Raw genomic sequence first — 20,687 nt, forward strand, 5'->3', positions numbered from 1 at the left:
TAAGATATGACAAAATAATATTAATTTATAAGTTATCAAGGGTTCACGTGTTATGGGGGGAAGGTGGGGAGGGAGGGGAAAAATGAGCTGATCTAAGGGCTCAAGTAGAAAGTAAAATGTTTTGAGAATGATGATGGCAACAAATGTGCTTGATACAATGGATGTAGTATGGATTGTGATGAGAGTTGTACGAGCCCCCAATAAAATTATTTAAAAAAAAAATTTCAATGGATATTCTCTACATTCCTGAGCTGAAGTGGGCTGATTTTGGCCATTTTGAGTTGGACAATCCTATGGTTTAAAATGCCAGGAACGAAAGATTCCAGAGGAATGATATTTTTATCATTAAAAAGTCCATTTCGAGATTAACCTGGAAATGCAATGTGGTCTGTGATCGGGTATCTGTAACCTGTAAAGAAGTCCAGTTAACAGAATTGCTAATCAAATCGCTCAGCAACCACTAATCCTAAAGCCAGCGGTGAAGCTCAAGAATTAATTGACCAGACTGTATTCTAGTGTGCAGTCTAGCTGCATTGATAATTATTGGTGATGGAAATTCAAAAGTTGGAAACAGAGATATTTGGAAAATACTGCCTGGTGATAGAAATAAAGGTGGAGATTGTCTGATGGAATTTTTCAAGATCAATTCCTTCATTGCAGATACCTTTTCTCAACAACATACATGACATCCAGACACGTTGCTCGCCAGACGGACTGCTCAGGAGTCAAAGTGATGGCATCTGTAGGAAGAGAGGCAAAGACGCTTAAGACCATCAGCCAAAATAAGGCCAGGGCCTCCTCTGGAAAAGACCATTAATTGCTTGCTGGTAATTTCAGATTAAAGCTGGAGAAAACTAAAACAAGGGCACGAGGACCGAAATATGACCTTGCAGAAAACTACCATGGCTTTGAAGAACATTTCAAGGATGGCATTGACACCATTGAACACTAAGGACAGATGCCCTGACGAACAGGGAGTTGATAATCAAGAACATCATACATGAAGAAAGCAAAAAGTCATTAAAGAGACATGAAAGAAAGCCAAGAACCAAGTGGATGCCAGAAGAGACCATGAAACTTGTTCTTGAATGTGGAGTAGCTGAAAAGCAAAAGGAAGAAATGATGAAGTCAAAGAAATGCACAGAGAATTTCAAAGGGCAGATCCCAAAGGCAAAGTGAAGTGTCACGTGAAATGTGCCGAGGCTTGGAGTTAGAAAGCCCAAAGGAAGAGCACGTTCCGCATACCTCAGCGTGAAAGAACTGAAGATGGAAGTAACTGGTCGATGTCCAACCATTTGCAAGAGTTAGCAAATTATTAAGAACCCGTGGCACTGAAGGAAGATTTCCACAGGGCAGTAGTGAAAAACAAAGTTCCTGGAATTAGTGGAATACCAAACGAAATGTTTAAACAGTGGACGAAGCACTAAAAACACACTAGTCTGTATCAAGAAATTCAGAAGACAGCTACCTCCCAAGTTGACGTAACGAAATCCTTATTTGTGATTGTTCCAAAGAAAAATCTGACAAAATGTGAAAATTATTGAACACTACATACAAGTAAAATTGTACTGAAGATAACTTTAAAATGGTTGCAGCAGTACACAGATAGGGAATTGCCCGGAATTCAAGCTGAAGTCAGAAGAGGATATGGAACGAAAGATATCATTGCTGACAGGAGATGGGTCTTGGCCGATTAGAAAATGCCAGAAAGATGCTTACTCGTGTTTGATTGTGCAAAGGCCTTTGACCCTGGATCATAACTAAGTATGGTTAACATCAGCAGACTAGGCATTCTCTAGCCCTTTATTGTACTTTTTCAGAACCTGTGGGGACCAGCAGGCAGTCATTCAGACAGAACAAGGGACGATTCCAAGGTGTGTGTCAGGGTTGTATCCTTTCACCATGCCTGCCCACTCTGTATGCAGAGCAAAGAAACGGCGGGATACCCCTGTAGGAAGGCGAACACGGCATTGGAATTAGAGCCAGGCTTATGAGCAGCGTATGCAGAAGGCACAGCCTTGCTGAAAGTGAGGAGGACTTGCAGCACTTGCTGATGAAAATCAAAGACTTCAGCTTCAGTTATGAATGATAGTTCAATGGATTAGTATGGGTTGCAACTCAGTGTAAAGAAACTCAAAATCCTCACATCTGGACCAGTCAACATCTTAATAAAGGAATAAAAGATGGAAGTTGTTTATCAACACTCATGGAAGCAGCAGTCAAGAATTCAAGTGATGTGTAACATTGGGCCAATCAGCTAGCTCCCCAGCCTTCTTTAAGGTGTTCATCAGCGCAGATACCACTTTGTGCACTAAGGGGAACCTAACCCAAGTCATAGTCTTTTCAGTTGCCGCATATGCATTTGAAAGCTGGACCATGAAGAAGGAAGCCCAGAGAAAAACTGATGCATTTGAGATGGACAACAAACAGATTGGGCTTGGAGGAAGCACAGCCTTAGAATCGAAGATGACAAGTCTCTATCTCACATACTTTGGACACCTTCTCAGGAGAGACCAGTCCCTGGAAAAGGACATCGTGCTTGGTGGAGGGACAATAAAACGAGGAAGGCGCTCCATGAGATGGATTGGCTTAGTGGCTGCAACAGTGGGCGCACGCCGCCTAACCGTTGGCACAGAACTGGGTGGTTTCTGTTCTGTTTGACTTGGGTTCCCTATGAGTCAAAGCCGGCTCAGTGCACAGAACCACCACCACCTCGGAGGCATTGTGTCACGTCGCAGGGGCTGTAGGCAGAGCCTGCTCTTGGTTCCCCTCTCCTGGTCTTCGTGCTGCTTTGGTTCCTGGGTTTACTTATGTAGCTGTCCCCAGGTTACAAAGAAGACCTTTTCCTCTCTGGTTAAGTCCAGATGAGTCAGAACAGGTGCATCGTATCCTTATTTAGCCTTAGTTTAGTGCAAGGAAAAAAAAAAGCGGGGGCTGGAAGCCTCTTCAAGGGCTATAAGCTGTACATGCAGCCAGAGAAGGCGACCGACGAGTTCATGGCTGTGCTGTGGGCTACTCACTGAGGTTTGTGGTTTGACTCCCCCAGCAGCTCTGCAGGGGAAGGCTGGGGTACTCTACTTCCGTAAAGATGCAGGGCTGGGGAACCCACAGGGCAGTTTTTCCTGCCCCACAGGGTCACTGTGTGCAGGAAAGGACTCAGTAGCCGTGGGCTTGATCTGGTTTAGGGATGGGCTGAGTCGTTTCAGAGTGGGGGGGGGTCACATTTACATCCTGTTGCGGGCCAAGTCGGAGTTGTTTGTATGTCAGACATTCATAGCCAGAAGAGCGCCTGAACGCGCATGAAGCCCACCGCACACAGTCAACATTTTTGTTTAAACTCTTTTTGTTCCATTATTTCTCAGGGCGCTTTCGGCGTGCAGATAAAGCCGTGCGTGTTTACCCGGTAGCTGCCTTCGGTGCTCTGCATTCCCTTGTGCCCATGCCGATGTTATCGGCTGCCACTCTCTTTCTGCCTGAAGGACTCTCTTTATCATTGCTTGTAGTGCAGGCCTGTTGGTAATGAATTCTTCTGTGTCTGCATGTCTGAACAGGTCTCTATTTCACCTTTGTTTTCCGTTTCCTGGCTCCCGATTGTCTGCCCGCCGGCCACATGGGCCCCCTCTGCCTGGGGCTCTGCTCAGGCAGAGGCCCCCACACCTTCTGGGTGCTTCCTCCCCCAGTCACTTCCTCTCAGGGGTCAGATCTCTCCTTCGTAGGACGGGTCCCTCTGTCCTGCAAGGACAACCACATTTTCTTCCCTGTTGGGAATGCCCAAAGGGGATTCAAACCTGCTTCTGCTTGTCGTCTGGTGGGGGCTGCCCTGGCATTGACTGTGCTTAGTACAGGCTGGCTCGCTGCTGCACGCCCTGGGGCTGGGGGGCTTCCCTCCCCTCTTGGTGACTACCGCCACACTCTTTCTTGACCAAGCTCGCCTGTGTTGCAGGATGTAGCCTCCCCATTCCTCCTCACCCTTAAATCAAGCCATGTTGTCTTTCATCAGCACGAGAAAATGGGAAACCAGAAATGAGAACTGTGGAGGAGGGCCTGACCTCTCAGACACTGGCTGAGAGCTCTGACAGGGCTGGTTCCTCCTTCAGTGATCGAGAGGGTCACCGACGACCTCAGTGGACCTTCTCCTTCTGGACTCTGTAGTTCCTTATTCCTCCTCTGCCGTGGGGGCGCTCTTCCAGTCCTGGTGGCTCTGAAAAGCTGGCTGGAGAAGGAGAAAAGGTGCTGTAAGTGGTGTGGACGGGTGCAGCAAGGCCCTGGACTGGACTGGACGCCATTAGAATGGCCATGTTTGAACATTTCTTGTTGCCCCGTCCTCCCTCTAGACAGCAGTTGCTGACTCTCTTTGGCACCATGGTCGTAGTATCTGCTCCTGCACGATGGCTTTCAGTCAGTGTGGCCCAATCATGCCGTGGTCCTTTCTTGTTCCCATAGCCAGATCATTGCCAGAGGACTACTCGATGTCTTCCGGGACTTCAGCAGCAACGAAGACGACTTCCTAACGGTAATGGAGATTGTGGTCAGATTATCAGAAGATGCAGGTTTGTATAATGATTGTGTAACTCAATTTTTCACTTGTGCATTTCCAAGAAGTTTTACAGAAGCAACGGTAGCTAACTTTTAAATCTGTTTATTAATCAATATGCTTCAAGCAGCGTCTCACAATGAATGGATGTTGTCATGAAGAATGGGCCTCTTTCTTGACTGTGACTCAAATTACCCATAGTTTTAGAAAATGAGAATGACTAATGGCCGTGAATGCTAGGTGCCCTGGCAGTCAGGCCTTTTGTCTTTCATGAGTTTTGTCAGACTGGATTACAACAATCGTGGCCATAAATTTCCCTCACCTGTCATCTATGCAAAGGTATTCGACTGTGTGGATCATAACAAATTATGGATATCATTATGAAGAATGAGCGTTCTCAAAGACTTAATTGTGCTCATGCAGAACCTGTACATAGACCAAGAGGCAAGCATTCAAGCAGAATAAGAGGATACTGCATGGTCTAGAATCAGGACAGGTGTGTGTCAGGGTTGTATCCTTTCTCCATACAATATGAAGAAAAACGCAGCATCAGGCCTGGAGGAAGATTCATTAGCACACTGCGATACGCAGATGGCACAACCTTGCTTGCTGAAAGCAAGGAATACTTGACGCACTGATGAAGATCAAAGACTCGCCTTCCATGCGAATTACACCTCCACGTAAAGACAGTCTTCACCACGGAACTGAGAATCAGTGTTATGATAGCAAAGCTTGACGTTGTCAAGGATTTCATTTTACTTGGATCCACAATCAACATGGAAACAAACAAACAAAAAATCCAAACGCCTTGCCATCAAATCAATTCTCACTCATATGACCCAGTAGGATAGGGTAGAACTAGCCCTATGGGTTTTCGAGATGGTGACTCCTTCCTGGAGTAGAAAGCCTGGTCTTTCTCCTGAGGAGCTGCCTGGTGGTTTCAAACTGCTGACCTAGCAGTTAGAAGCCCAACACGTAACCCCTTCGCTACTCCAGTCAATAAATCAAACAATATATTTATTGCATTTGACAAGTCTCTTATAAACGATCTTGAGAGTGTTAAGGAGCCCAGGTGTCACTGAGGATTAAGGTGTACCTGACCCAAGATACGGACCTTTTGATTGCCTCCTCTGTATGCAAAAGCTGGCCACTGAATACGGAAGCCTGAAGGATGGATGTCTGTGAATGATGGGCTGGGTGACGCACACAAAATAGACCAGGGACTGCTGTGAGTTTGGTTTTGTTTCTTTCCCGGAAGAAAGAACAAGTCTATTTGGGAGGAAGTACAGCCAGGATGCTCCTCAGAAGCAAGGATGGAAAGATTTCTTTCTCTGTGCTTCCCACTTCTTATCCGAAGGGACCAGTCTCCTCAGAAAGCCGTCATGCTTGGTGAAGTAGAGTGTCAGCAAAATAGAGGAAGACCCTCCGTGAGATGGACTGACACAGGGACCTCAACAGTGGGGCTGCAACGTAGCAATGACGGCCAGGCTGGCGGAGACGCAGCCGTGTTTCCTTGCATTGCACGTGAGCGGGCTGGGAGTGCAGGTGACTTGACCACACCTGACAACAGCCACGTGATCTTGGTCAGTTTCTCTTGAGTGGTCGCTCTTCTCCTGCCCCTCCACGCTGGCCAATCTGGAAGAAAAGCCCGTCGCTGCATAATAGGCTGTGGGGCGATGCCCCTTTCCCAGTACACCTCTAGGAAAGGAGAGTAAGATGGGTGAGTGGTGGAGTCCCCGGGGCCCTGCGTCCATAACCAACGACAAAAAGCCTCGGAAAGTTTCAGAAATCTTCAAGTTGCTTTAGAATTTAATCATTTTAGCTGAAGAAAGAGAGAGAGGGAGAAGAGTCTTTTCTTACGCATATCGCCCATATTAGTTTAAAATATGCATATGAATATGACACAAGGCTTTTAAGAAGGCCCACGTGAATGTTTTGCGTCTTTAAATGGATTCTCTTTGAAAACGAGTCACCATTTTACGGGCCTGCAGCAATTATATATTTGTGTTAAATTTAATGTGGTATATTGGCGCTTGAGCAGCTCTTTTGTTTAATGCTTTGCCTTAGAAATAATTGGGATGCGTGGATGGTGGGGGAGTGCATTTATGAAAGAATTATTTATTATGTATACATTCTGGCTGGAATTTAAATAAGCACAGCCCATAGGTCTGGCTCAAAGGCCATTAGTTGTAATGGCTCTTGGAGGCAGGCCCAGAGTGCAGGATTCTTCTCCCGCCTCGATTTATATATGGCTTGTTATAACAGAGTTGTCATCCTCTCTTTTTGTTATGCTTTTATATTGCAGTGTAGCTTATTAGCTTTTTAAGCCTGTCTGTAACATAAACACTCTGAATGGGAAGTGATTGTTAAACTGCATTTGTCTAATTTCCTTGATGAAGTATTTTAGGAAGAAAAGCTTGACACTTAACAGTATATATATCCTGTAAGGTGCTCAGCTCACTTGGGTCCTTTGTCCTTTTCCCTCCACCCCCTGCTGCCCCAGAGCCCACCGTGCGCACCGAGCTGATGGAGCAGATTGCTCCCATTGCCACGTTCCTGCAGGAGCACAGAGCCGACTTCCTGGCCCTGCTATCCGAATACCTGATCCCTGTCGTCATGCGGTACCTCACAGATGCCAACAACCAGGTGTGGGTCCTCCACGTCTGCTCAGGCCCCTCGTCTTCAAGTGGCCCTGCATGCCCTGCCCTTCGTCGCAGAGTGGGGGGTAATCTGTCTCACGGGCTGCACAGTCCTTGGAGGCGGTGTCACACACGCATCACACACGCATCGGCACAAGTACGATGGGGTTGAGGCCAGCGTGGGAATGCTGGGTGCCCACTGTAGCAGTGTGGGGCCCTGTTGTTACTGAAAACATAGCTGTTTATTTTTTTAAAGTTAAGAATTCCTCATGAGTTGATATTACTATCAGAGTTGGGATTGTAGGAGTTGTAGGAGTTGCTTCTTTCACGTTACAGTTGTTGTGGAGGTGAAAGTGTGCAGAGCACACGGACACATTTTGATTTGTGACATTGGTTGCCAGCCCCACGGTGTAGCAGCATTTGATCCCCTCCCTCCCTGTGTCTACCATTTCCATCCGGCGTCCCTTCCTGTCTCCTGAGCTCTGTCTCCGGGCAAATGCTATCCTTCTGCGCTGGTCTGATTGATCGTTCTAAGGGGCACCACCTCCCTGGTGTGATGATTCCTGTTGTAGGCCTATCTCTCTTTGGCTGGAAGCTGAGCCTTAGGGGTTAAGTTCATTTTCAGGTTTGATGGCTGTCTAAAGGCCAGAGTCTCCCCTGAGCCTCTGTCAGACCCATAAGCCTGGTTTGTTTTACACTTTTCTCCCACTCTGCTGTGCTCCTCTGAGAGCAGTCTCAGCAGTGACAGCCAGGCACCATCTAGTTTTTCCAGGCTCCGGACTGTGGAGGCTGGGGTTCCGAGAGTCCGTTATACCTTCAGGCTTATTATCTCTTTGTGTCTTATTTTCTTTACTCTCCTTTGTTCCAGATAGGGGAGAGACCGGTCTATTTGTATCTTTTTTACTGATACAAATTTTGCTTTTGAATGACATTATTATGTGTGTATGTGCGTATGCTCATCCAACCACGGCCCAGCTACCTCTTCATCCATCCACAGTCCATCCTCACCCTTCCATTCACTCATAAATCCACTCTCCCACCGGTACTTGCATACACACACTTACCACCTCCCCATCCATCCACTTATTCATTTACCCATCCACCCACCCACCCACCCACCCCATCCATCCATCTATCCATCATCCATCAATCCATCCATACATACATAACACCTATCTGCCCATCTAGCTATTCTTCTATCCAAATAAAATACCACTATTATTACATTGTTACCAGCAGTGTGATGGGGTTATTGCATTGTTCCTGCAAGGTGACAAGATTAGCCTTCTAGGGTTTCTCTGTGATTCCTTCTTTTTTTCCCACCTCAAGAAGAGCTGTACCATTACCACAGTCAGTGTGAGGTTCCTTCTGTCCGTAGGCAATGTCCCCACGGAATGGCACCTTCATGTTAACATGAGCCCTTCTCTCTGCGGCTCAGCCACCAACCTGACACGCAGGTTCATTTGTCTCCCTGCCTTCTTTGTTTGGGGCAATTGGTTTGGTTTGTACATTTTTATTTGGAATTATGTAAGGTGTTTACCTGACTTGAAGTCCAACGTAGGAAGGGTACACTCAGGGAAGTCCAAGTCCACCTTCACTCCCTGCCTGGCCGCTGGAACATGCACGAGCCTGTGTGCTTGCTCGCTCCTGTGGCTCTGGGCCTTGCTGGTTATGAGAAAGCACACTGCCCGTGCACACTGCACCTAGCTTTTCTCGCTGCCTGGTGTGCCCAGACGAGTCGTAGCGGTAGGTGGGGCTCGTGTTCATTCTTCTCCACAGCATGGGGCCCCACCAGGGGCACCGAGCAGCTTGCTGATGGCATCAGGCAATTTCTAGTGTCTGCCACCGCAGAATGGCTGTAGTGATTTGTCTGGCAGCTTTTTAACGCCAGGCACGGTCAGCCTGACCCTCTGATGACAAAGCTCACCTCACGTGCTAGGCAGGGTATTGGGGGGATGGATTTCCACAAAGGGTAAATGCGTCTGTGAACTTTATGGTCTGCCGTGCTTTCGTGATCATTACTTTCAAGAAAGCCTAAAGTGTTGGCTCATTCCTGCAATAATGATGATGTGCGAGTGGATGCTTGGATAGACACGCCGGCCTGCAGCGCGGGAGAGGGAGCGGGCTAGACCCACAGCCTAGATCGCTTGACTGGAGATACTTGTACCTGGGTATTTACCTTTGTGCAAATATATCCATTCCCATGGGGGAGCGTATCGGGAATGGAGTTAGGAAAGCTTCTTAGATACAGCCAAACGCTCGAGGGAATGAGTCTCTGGGCTCAGACTCAGGGCCATAGTCTCAGGGGACTGCCAGGTCACTGGGCGTCACACAGTTCACAAAGAGGGTAGTCGACACCCACGCTGGTGAGTACCGACTAGGGTCTCGTGACTGGCCACATAAGGTGCATCGTTGATATCTCCCCGTATGGAGGAAGGGTGTGAAAGAAATCAGAGGCGCCTGGAAACAATTAGTACCAAGGGCTGACGGACCACGCATGCCGACACCAGTCCCCACAACCTCAAGATCAGAACCAGATGGTGCCCAGCTACCACTGCCAACCACTCTGAAAGGGAGGGATCCCCTTAGAAGGCACTGCATAGGGTGGGAGAAAGATGTGGAAGAGAAACCAGAAAATTCTTAAAGGAGACCAGGCTCGCTGGTCGGCTAGAGACAGGTGGAGCCCCGGGGACTGCGGCCCTTAGGCACCCTTCAGAAGAAGAAAGAAAAATAAATTCCAAGGAGGCACTCTCTTTGGACAGTGAAACTTTTCCAATGGGGCAAAGGACTAGCCCTCAGCCCACTCTGAACACCTGCATATCCTTGTGTTCCTCTTTGCCATTGCCTTGCTGCCGCTGGCCTGCCTGTTAGACCCGGTGCCGCCTGCTGCCACTCTTGAAGCTCCCTCTGTCTCCCTGGGATGAATCCCTGAAAGGAAGGTTGCCCTGAGTCTAGGACCTGGCAATTTCCTGGCCTTTGTCACCTGCCATTGCGGTACTTTCTGGTCCTGGAGGGTGGAGGCAGGACCCAAGGACCCTCGAGGTGCACACATCCAGGGAGCGCCTGCTGAAGGCCGGTTCTGGGCTCGAGGGCATAGCCCCCTGCACATCCTGCTGCTTCTGTACCGGGCAGCTTCTCCACGGCTGCTCCCTCCTCCCCTCCCACCTGCCTTCCCTACAATGCAATGGCCCTGCTGGACTCACACCTCAAACCCCCAAGGGAACAACCCTGGCCCCATGGTCCATGTTCCTGAGCTCCCCACGCCCCACCATCCATAGCCATACCCTACCCCTGGGGTGGGTATCTATCTTTCTGCCCTCTGTCTGGGGAGGGCGCAGTGCCTTAGGGGGCAGAGTTGTAGATACCTGCTGCATGTGGCAGCTCTTCTCGTGCCCCTGGGTCTGCAGCGGCCTACCTGTCACTCTGGCAGCCCCCGAGACTGTTGGGCTTGCCTCCAACTCCTCCCTCACCTGCCTCTCTCCCAGCAGGTGGCCTTGCCTTTTGCTTCACAGAGAAAATAGAGACCTTCAATCTTCATCCCCGCCTCAGTGAGTGGAACACTGTCTGCTCCATGCAATTCCACAGAGCTGCAACCCCGGGGCCATTAGAGCCCCCCCCAGCCCCCACTCTCTCCCCTCTGTCCACCGAGACGCCCACGGATCACCCGAGTCTCCTAGTGAATCTTACTCTCCCACTACACAGACCAGGAGTCGCCCCTTTTCACAGTCTGCTGGCCCATCGAGTCCTCGGTCCAGCTCCGTGAGCCTGCTGCCCCTCCCCACCCTGGACTCTGGCCAGCTGCCAGGCTCCCTTTCTTGCAACTTGTCCCAGCCGGCTTGCTTGCCCCAGAGGCCTCTTCTGCCCTCAGTTTCCTGATGACCCATCCAGACACTCCTAGCTTGGCCCTTGGGAATGTCCTATAGGCCCCCGAGGAGTTGGACAAGCAGTCTAGCGTCTCTGGCCACCTCCAGGGACCTCTGGTGGCCCTTGGAAGTATGTCATTCACACATTTGGGAGATGCCACTGTGACCGCTCTGCCTGCACCCCTTCTCATCATGCCCACTCATTGATGGAGGCGGGCTCTGTGCCCCAGGTGGCTGGCTGAGGGTCACTCTCCCCGAGCATGTATTGAATGTGGCAGCCCTGACACCGTACTTGAGTGGGAGCAGGCCAGTGCCCAGTGCTGGGTTGGAGTGGGGCCAGGGGCCTTGCCCCAGGTGGCAAGGCTGTTTCTATCTCTGTGGTCACTGGCAGGTTCTCTCTCTCCATTCTCCACCCCACTCAGTGGCCACTCAGTCTTGATTCTCTCCATGACCAAGCGCAGGGCCTAGCCCCAGTGGGTGTCTGTTCAGAGTCGAGGAACACACGTCCACTGCCACGCCAGTCTCCCATGGTATGCCGACCCCACTTCCTCCACAGCTCTGCCCGTTCCGTCTGTTGCCCTGCTTGCATCAGCCATCTCTCTTACCTGCTGGTTCTTCACCTGCCAGTGGCTTCTCTGCAGCATTGTTGTGTCTGTGGCCCCCCTGAGCCTCCCCTCCCCTGGCCTGGCCACACTGACCTGTGGCAGCTGGGAGGGCCTGCCACGGTCTCAGTCTGCTCCTTAGGAAAGCTCTTTCATCAATAGTCCCAAGTTCCAAATCGTGTGAGACATTTCAATCACACGGGAGGATGGTCTGGTAACCCCCACGTGTTGACTGCTCGGCTTCAGCAGCATTCACGTTTCACAGTCTTGCTTCACAGAGATGGGTGAGGCCGCCTTTGTCCCCTGCTCCCTCACCCCTGTGGCAAACTGTCACCCCGAGCTCCGGGGTCTCCCCTCAGCCAGGTATTTGAGTTTGCATCATGTTGTGAGTGCCACTCGGAGTAGCGTTGCCTCTCCTTTGGGATCCTCACAGCCTTATTGATGTGAGTGGCCTGGTGCTGCCCCTTCCAGCTGCGCCCACCCCCTCCTCCATGTTCTATCCCTCCATCCCCATTGACTGGCTGTTTCAGGGCCTCTATTTCCAACTATCAGTATTCCGTTCCTGCCACCCGTATCCTCTCCCCAGGGCTTGATCTGTTTGCACCATGTGTCCCTGCTCACTGTTTGCAGTTTTTTTGAAGACGCTTTTATTGGGTGCCCACCGGGTTCTTTATTTTGCTCTACCCTGGCTCACGAGGTGGGACCGGACAGGGGCGCTCACTGGTCCTCATGGGTTCATCGCTTGGCAGATCTGGGCTGCGATCCGCTCCAATGTTCTCCCCCCAGCTGCTGAGAGTTATGATTTAATAACAGGGGGTCTCACGGTCTTCCGGGAGCCAGGTCTGTTCTCAGCCCTTTCTGTGTGCTAGCTCATTCTGTCCTCCCGACTCCCCTCTGAGATGGGTGCTGTTATTTCACTGCTGAGGAAAATGACCCTGACCTAAAGGAGAAGAATCCACAGCAGATTGACATTACTCATGGGATCCAGACTTTCTGGGCTGCCGGAACACGGTATTGGCAGAGAAGAAGTCTTTAAGACCAAGCCGTAGTTGAACTGACCTAGTAAAGACTGGGGAGGAACCCGGGTGACAATTGGGACTGCCAGCCTCAAGGTCAGCAGTTTGAAACCATCAGCCACTCCTCACGAGAAAGGTCAGGCTTTTCTGCTCCGGGAAGAGCCACACTCTCGGAAACCTATGGGCAGATCTCTCTCGTCGACATGGCGGCAGTGAGTCTGAGGCGCAGAGTAAAGCAAGTCTGCCCTGAGCAAATGGAGTGTGCTACTGTGCATCGTCCATGACGACAGCAGCCGCGACATGAAAAGAAGAAAAGGAAGAAGGAGGGAACCGAGGCTCCCAGTGGCTGGCTCATTTGCTCCAGGACTCAGCTGGCAGGTGGGAGCTCCCAGAGGGGCTTCCTTGGCCTGAGCTGCAAACCACTGCAGGATGGCCTCTGGGGCAGCCTCTTCCGGATCTTCCCTCACTTCCCGCCTGTGACACCTCAGGTCCCCAAACCCCCCTCCTCCCCCCAACCGGAGCATCCCCCACATTCTAGACCCTGGCTTCCCCTCTGTCTTCTCCGAGTAGAGTCACCGGCATGCAGCCTTCGTTTTCCGCCCAGCATTCCTCACAGTCCCCAGCCGCTCCACACAGGGTCCCTCTCCTGCCCCTGGGAACTTCCCTGACCTGAAGCCAGTCCTGGTCTTGTCACTCCTGTGCTGGATCTCACTGCTGTGCCTTGTTGCCCCTGGACTAGTGACCGACCCAGAAACACTTTACCTCCCGCCATGCCCCAGGCTTCTCCAGGGCATCTGCTCTTTGCCTTTGGACCAGCTGCTCCTAGCCTGGCAGACGCTGATTGGTGTACTCCTGTCCAAGGACCACAGGCATGCACCCTGTTGGGTCTGAATGCTAGGCATTGGGAGTTGAGGCAGGCAGGACAACATGTGCTCCGCAAAGACACTGGCACAACCCCTCCTTTCCCCTTCCAGGCTCCGAAGGTCATGACTTCCTCGGCTTGTGGCCACGTTGGTCCATCTCGGCCTTCTACATCACAAGGCCTCCCTTCTTCCTCTTCCTCTTAAAGGACTCACCCATGACCCAGGATGCCCTCATCTCAAGATCCTAAATTACATTTGGGAAAAAAACCTTAAACCTCTTCCAAGTAAGTTAGCTCTTGCAGGTCCCAGGGATTTGATGAGAACTTATATTTTAGGGGTCATGTGCAGCCTAGCACGCTCCACAAGCTCCTGTCTGGACACCTGGCTCCATGCCCCTGCCCAGAGACCTGGTGCCTCATGCCCATCCTGCTGCCCTCTGCACCCCAGCACCACCCATGACCGTGGCCTGTCTCCTCGGCTCCATCCTCAGCCTGCGCCCGAGCTCCGTGGTCAGTCAGTGCGGGCTTGGTTGCTGTCGGCCATGCTTCCTCCCTCGCTGGCCACCACGCCAGGCCTTGTTTCCTCTCACCTGGACCACTTCAAGGCTGCCTCACTGACCTCTGCGTCGAGGTCTCCGCTGCCGCTGGCTTCCTCTGGGCTGCACTGCCAGGGCGATCTTTCTAAGTGCCTTTTCCGTCTTGTCACCTGGTCGGGAGCTTTAATAAGCTGCCTCCCCGACATCAGTCTCCCTGGCCCGCGAGGTGACCCCTGCTCTCTTTCATAACCACTGTCACCCCATCACCTGGGACTCCCTCCACACACAGCGGGTGGGCGCGTGCACACGGCGCTCTCCCCCTGCCTCTGTGCGGTGCCTGGGTTCTTCAGGACTTGCATCTCTCTGCATCAGCATTTCCAGTGCCTTCACTGCCCCCAAGACGTCACGGCAGCTTCTTAGGACCCCTTCCCATGCCCGGGGTCCTCCGGGCACACCCACCACAGACTCTGCCTTCTCCAGTGGGCATCCTGTCCTTCGGCGGCTCTTCTCTGGAGCTCTGTCCCTGTGACTGTGACTGTGACACACACAGCACACGTTCAGGTGTGGTCCCAGGAATTCCCAGGCAGGGGGGCACTGCCCTGCTTTGCAGGCCCTCTGCTGCAGCGCACCGTGCTGCCAGCCGTTTGTCACCGGGGAAGCACGAGGCCTTCTGCCTCGTCGTCTAGTTGTGGAGAGCCACGGGCAGGGGCCGTGGAGTCACAGTCGACTGGATGGCAGGATCTGGTGCCCGTTGCCATCAGGTCCTGAGGGTGCGTGCAAAAGCAAGTCAGGCCTGGTGTCTCTGGGTATCCTCTGCAGCAGAGGGGCAGTAGTCCCTGAGCGAGCATGCAGAAATAGCACATGTACACCTACATCCATGTGGCAGAAACAACGCATGTGTATATATATGCACATAGGCAGAAATACTGAATACATGTCCATACAGAATCAGCTCACATATACAAATGCACACAGGCAGAAACAGCACACATGTACACCATCTACTTCCATGCCCATGAGAGGCCGTGGAGGGTGTGCAGGGCACTGCTGATGTAGAATGGAGACCTGGCCGGAGGCCGGAGGCTGGGAGGAAGGGCCTTTCACCCAAGGGTGGGGAAGGGTAGGAGCTGAATTAAGCAAAGGGAACGAGGTGCTTCGGTTCAGGCTGAGGAGCAGCCTGGCCCGAGGACTCAGGAAGGAAGTGTGAGAGATGGGCAGCTGGACAAGGGGAGGTCCGTGGTCAGTAGGACTGGCTGGACATTGTTGGCCCAGAGCGGTGGGGAGGATGGGTCTGGGCCTGGTCCTGAGCACTTTTCTGCTTGTTTGCGCTTCAACTTTTGCTTCATTTTCTCTTCCAGGTTAGAAAGTCTAGCCAGGAAGTGCTGCTGCTCCTTCTGGAACAGGATCTAATTTTCCAGCACGACATTGAGAACAAAGTGTGCCCGATCCTGCTGGACCTCACCACGGCCGACAGCGACGATGAGTACAAGGCTGAGGCAGTCAACGTGAGTCTGCCGGGCTGCTCCCACACCTCTGTGGGCTTTCTCTCCGAAGGCCCTGGGGCTCGATGCTCCCCTGGCTGTTTCCCTGAACAAGGGAGCCAGTGATGGGCCTCAGGCAGAGAAAGCTTCCAGCTCGGCTCTGATGACCTCAGATCTGCGATGGTCTCAGAAGGCATTGCTGGAGGAGAAGGCTCCTGGCTCTGCCTGCTCAGGGCAGGGGGCTAGCTGTGAGCTGCCTCTGCTGCCACCAGCCACCCTCCTGACCCCACCACTGCCACCAAGAGCTGGGGGGCCAGGTAGGGGCCTCCTCTCCTGAAGGAAGGGCCCCACAGTCTCTTCTAGATAATGGTTAGAGAATTAAATGTATATATATATACACACACACACACACATCTTCTAGATAATGGTTAGAGAATTAAATGTGTATATGTGTGTATATATATATATATACACACACAGATGTATTTATATTATAGACTTAGCTAAGACTTAAGTACCCAAGCAAACACAGGATCTGGTTTTGGAGAAAGCAGATGTGACAGAAAATGCACGCAGCACTTTGGGAAGGGCGGTGTTCAAGTAGTTGTGCTCCTATCAGTTACAGAGACACAGTTTCTTCTGCTTTGAATCGATGGTACTGTCTTGTCCCTGCCTGGTAAGATGCTGCGTCCAACATGAAATGCAGTGTTCAGTCAAAGACTTTGTGCTTGCTTCTAGAATCTTCCTGGAGACAGTGCTGGCTGTCCGGTCCCAGGATGCTGCTGCTGTGGTGGGAGAACTCTGGGCTCAGGGTTTAAAAACCAAGATTCTTGCGAACACAGTGGGCAAAATGGAAGACTGTTATTTCCTTGGTTGGAAAAAAACAGTGTTAGAGAAAAGTGTGTTTTCAAAGTGCAGAAACATTACTCACTGTGGAGCTAAAAAATTGTATTATAGCATCGGAACATTTGGCAATTACTCTTCATTTATGTAAAAGTTTCCCTCAACTGCGCGTTATAGGTCTGGCTTTTTAAACTAATTTAATTTTTGCATATTCCATATGCTTATAAGATGAATCAGGTTGAAGAATAATTGATTATTAAAATTCAAATTCTCCAGGGTTTGTTCTTTCTTTCCTCTTTTTAAAAAAAATAAATTTCAAGTTTCCCTACCAGAAATTAAATTTATTATGCAAAATGAACCTTCTCGGCGTTATCGTTTCGCTGGGTTTCTGGCATCTGCTCAGCGAACTTTGCCGACTCCATCTTCTCCTTTGTTTGGAAGTTGCTTACAACTGTCAACCGATTATTTAATCTCCAGAGACTGATCAGACCCTGGCAAGGAACGCTCTTGACAGTTTTGCTTGATGAATATATATATTTTCATTTGATTTTATTCCCAAACTCTCCGTTTTTGTCAGCACCATTCTTCTTCCTCCTCCTCCTTTTTTCCTGTGGACGTATTTGGAAACCCTAACAAGCCTTCAAAAAATCATCTCCCCAAATTGCCTGCAAAACAACTTAGTTCACTCAGCTGCAGTTCTCGCTTGAAGCTGGGTTGTTGGCCTCTTTACCTGAATGTTTAAGCATTTGGATGTGACCACAAAGAACGGGAGGGGTCCCGTGACCCTCCCCAAGCTGGCACTCGTCTGTGGGGCTGTGATGAGAGAGGCATTGGGATGGTCAGTCTGGCCCCCTCTTACTCAGATCTGATCTCAGTTGCTCTCCCTGGGGAGTGTGGAAGCCAGGGGGAGACTTTGGGGGCCCTTTCCTGAGGACTTGGGAGCTGGCTAGTTGGAGTTGACTGAGTGATAGGTGCCTTGGGACCGACGATGGAGAGTGGGTTTGCACATTCAAGGGCAGAAAGGCCATGGGTGGGCTGGCTGGGACCCCCACCCCCAGAAAGACAGGGCTCTGTGGAGCTGGTCTGGGAGGTGTGGCGGGCATACACCTGTATGCCAACAGGTGACCAGAGTGCCAGTTGGTGAGAGAAGAAGCCGATTGGGCTGTTCCCTGATGCCCTCTGTGTTGGGCTCTGTGCAGCCAGGGGGTGTGAGCACGCAACGCCCAACCGCCCCGCCTGAGCGGCACTGCTGCTCAGCCTAGAAGGAACCGCATGCCCCATGGACAAACCATGTGCCTGTCCATTGACGGTTCCTCGCAGGAGAAGTTACAGTCATTGGTTCGGACCCCAGCATCTCAAATGGTGAGGCTTGCTATTGGGAGCAACGCCCTGAGCGGGTTGTACTGAGTGGTGCAGCCCGGCCTACCTACTTATCCCTTGGGTCCTGGGGAAGACGTGTCCCCAGGGCCCGCAGCGTGGTGCGGTCTGTCTTCTCTCACCTAGCAGTTGTGTCGTGAAGCTCTATTGGTGTGTCTGCCTCGCCTTCAAGATGGTGACCTGCTTGCTCCCGGGGCCCCTTCATGTCCCTAGCCCCAGACCCCGGCCCAGTGCCAGGCCCCGAGCCAGTGGATGGAGAGACAGCCGGCGCAGCCTGGGAGAGCTGGGTCTGTAATTAGACCCAGACAGGGTAAACAAGCCACTGGAGACGCATTGGGGCTCGGCGCGCTCGCAAGAAGGCCATTACCATTCGGAGGCTGTACCTCGTTGTCAGAGGCCTGTTTCTCTCTCCCAACACGTCTCCACACGAAGGGCTCCTCGTTTTCCTCGCCGACCCTGTTTTTCAGCTCATTTGTAGTTGTGCATTCATTTAAGAAGCCCGCTGGGGTTGCGTACTGTAAGGAATGGTTGGGTCCCAGGGACTCCCTCAAGGCCCCTCCCTCCGCATAAGTGGCCCCCACGGCTCTGGCCAGGCCATTTCCGGTCACTCGTGTAGACTTTGCGTGCTTCTGGGCTTGGTGGTCAACAACCAGGCCCAGTGGCAGGTGGAGAGGGCAGGAACTGAATTGCCCATCACCGTGGCTACAACACCTCCCCACCGTCGCCACTAGTGCGGTGGGCCTTTGTACCCTTCTGCCAAGCCCCAGGCCAGAAGTAGGGGTTCCCAGCAGTCCTGAAGACACAGCCTTCCCAATGCCAGTGTCCCAGGGCGCCTCCCCCCTGCTGTGAGCAACTTCCCTCCCCTGCTTGTGAGCAACTCTAGGTAGAGTGGCCACCGGCTGGCACTCAGGAACACAGACCACCTGGGCCTCCACCCTTTACCTCCCTTCCTTCTCATTTTGGGGGGTTGGAGGTTGGGGGAGGATAGTGTGGGTCAGAAGAAAAGGATTCTTCATGAGATTTTGTTGGGTTGGTTTTTTTTCTCATACTTTTGTGTTTTGTTTTCATTTTAGACTCAGGTAAGTGTTAAGTTTATGCATGAACTCTTGTAAATCCTCTGCCTCATTTCTCCTGTTTCTTCTTTCCTCCTTTTTTTAATCTACACACACATGTCCACACACGTTTCCTCAACAGCTGGGTCTGTTGTGACCTGTGATCCCTGAATGCCCACTGGGTGTACAGTACCTCACACACACAGGAAACACTCACTCCGTCCTAACACGGGGGTTGAAATCAGGAACTGTGTTCCTGGTACACCTGTGTCGTGGCCACAGCTTCTGCTAGAATGTGCTCAGTTGTCCCAGTCTCCTTCTTCATAATTATTTCCTCACTCTGTCCAGGGTTCAGCTCGGGGTCCACCGGTGCCTGTCCAGTGGCCCATGTCTCCTGTCTTCTCCTTCCACCCAGGAGTCTCCCCAAGTCCTGCACTAACTCCTCACATGAGCATTTGGCTGCGTGCCGCATGGCTCCCGGGCATGTGGTGGGCCCTCTTGATGGTACTCAGACCCCGGGGTTTCTGACAGGAAGCACCCAGAAGTGAGCTGGTGTGCGCAGAACATCTTGTTCAGGAACTACGGGACTGGAGGGTGCCCCAGTCCTGGGGCCATTCCTCTGGTGGCGTAGCCCTCGGGAATCATCGGGGAGCCACTCTGAGGCACCCAAGGGTGCTCCTCTTCATCAGGCCGTCTCCATCTCCTGATGCCTCTGGCTGGCCTGCTAATGCGGACAAGGGTCTTGCTGCCTCTGTTATTTGCTCTCACCCTCTCTTTCGATTTTTACATCTATATTCCAGAGCACGACGGGAGGCAATTTTCTTCTCTGTCTTTGTCGGGCTGAGGAATCAGAGTTGTACTGGCCTCAAGAAATGAGCTAGGAAATATTCCCTCCTGTTCTATTTTCTGAAAGATTTTAAGATTGCGGTTATTTTCCCTCAAATATTTGTTAGGATTTATCAGCAAACCTTTGGCCCTGGAGTTTTATTTTCCTCCGTGAGATGGTTTTTGATAGCAGATTTAATTCAGATATAGGGCACTTTGCCGCTGCTGGTTTGTCTGTGTCATTTTGGTCATTATTTTTTAGGTTAATTTATTAAATTTCATCCAAGGTATCAAATTTGTTCAGATGAAATTGTTTGTCGTTAGGTGCCCTCGAGTCAATTCTTGGCCCCGGGCCTGCGCCAGCCTCGCTCTCTTTGCAGCTGGGAGCCCATTATGATGGCCTCTGCCCGTCTCGCGGAGGTGCTTCAGCTTAATCACCGACGCTGCCTCTCTCTCTCCCTGCAAGGGATCGGTCCATCCTGGTAACATGACCGTCCTTGCTGCTAAGGCGTTTTCTGACTCTGCTTCTTCCAACGTAGATCTGTTCAGTCTTCTGGAAGCCCGTGGTATATCCCACATTCTTCTTCGCCACCGTGGTTCAAATGCACTCCTCTTCTCTGGTCCTCCTCACGCGTTGCTCAGCTGTCGCGGGCATAGGAGGCAGTTGTAATACCATGGCTTGGGGTCAGGAGCACCTTAGCGCGACATCTTTGCTTTTTGATACCTTGGGAAGAGGTCTTCTGCAGGACATTTGTCCGATGCACGGTGCCATTTGATTTCTCCCTGCTGCTTCCACAGGCATTGATTGTGGGTTCAAGCAAAATTAAATTCATAACAACTTCAACCTTTTCTCCACTTAAGATATTGCTTATTAGGTAAGTTGTGAGGATTTTTAGTTTTCTTCTTGTTGAGGTATAATTCACATTGAACGTCGTAGTCTTTGCTTTGTTTTGTTTTTTAAATCATTTTTTGGGGGGGTTCTTACAGCTCTTATCACAATCTATACATCCATCCGTTGTGTCAAGCACATTTGTACATATATTGCCATCATCATTTT

At 51.1% G+C, this 20,687-nt stretch overlaps 1 protein-coding gene across 1 annotated transcript in view; it reads left to right on the forward strand.

Moving 5' to 3' along the window:
• The window catches only part of LOC101657999 (serine/threonine-protein phosphatase 4 regulatory subunit 1-like), an 89,580-nt gene that overhangs the window by 40,680 nt on the left and 28,213 nt on the right, over nt 1-20,687 (forward strand). Inside the window, exons 3-5 of the mRNA XM_045296907.1 lie at nt 4,444-4,550; nt 7,038-7,180; nt 15,411-15,557. Of these exons, the coding sequence (XP_045152842.1) occupies nt 4,444-4,550; nt 7,038-7,180; nt 15,411-15,557 (397 nt within the window). The remainder of the gene's footprint in view (nt 1-4,443; nt 4,551-7,037; nt 7,181-15,410; nt 15,558-20,687) is intronic.

Source organism: Echinops telfairi, unplaced genomic scaffold, assembly GCF_000313985.2.
Source record: "Echinops telfairi isolate 266 unplaced genomic scaffold, ASM31398v2 ScPeMD7_7413;HRSCAF=8451, whole genome shotgun sequence".
Classification (NCBI taxonomy): domain Eukaryota; kingdom Metazoa; phylum Chordata; class Mammalia; order Afrosoricida; family Tenrecidae; genus Echinops; species Echinops telfairi.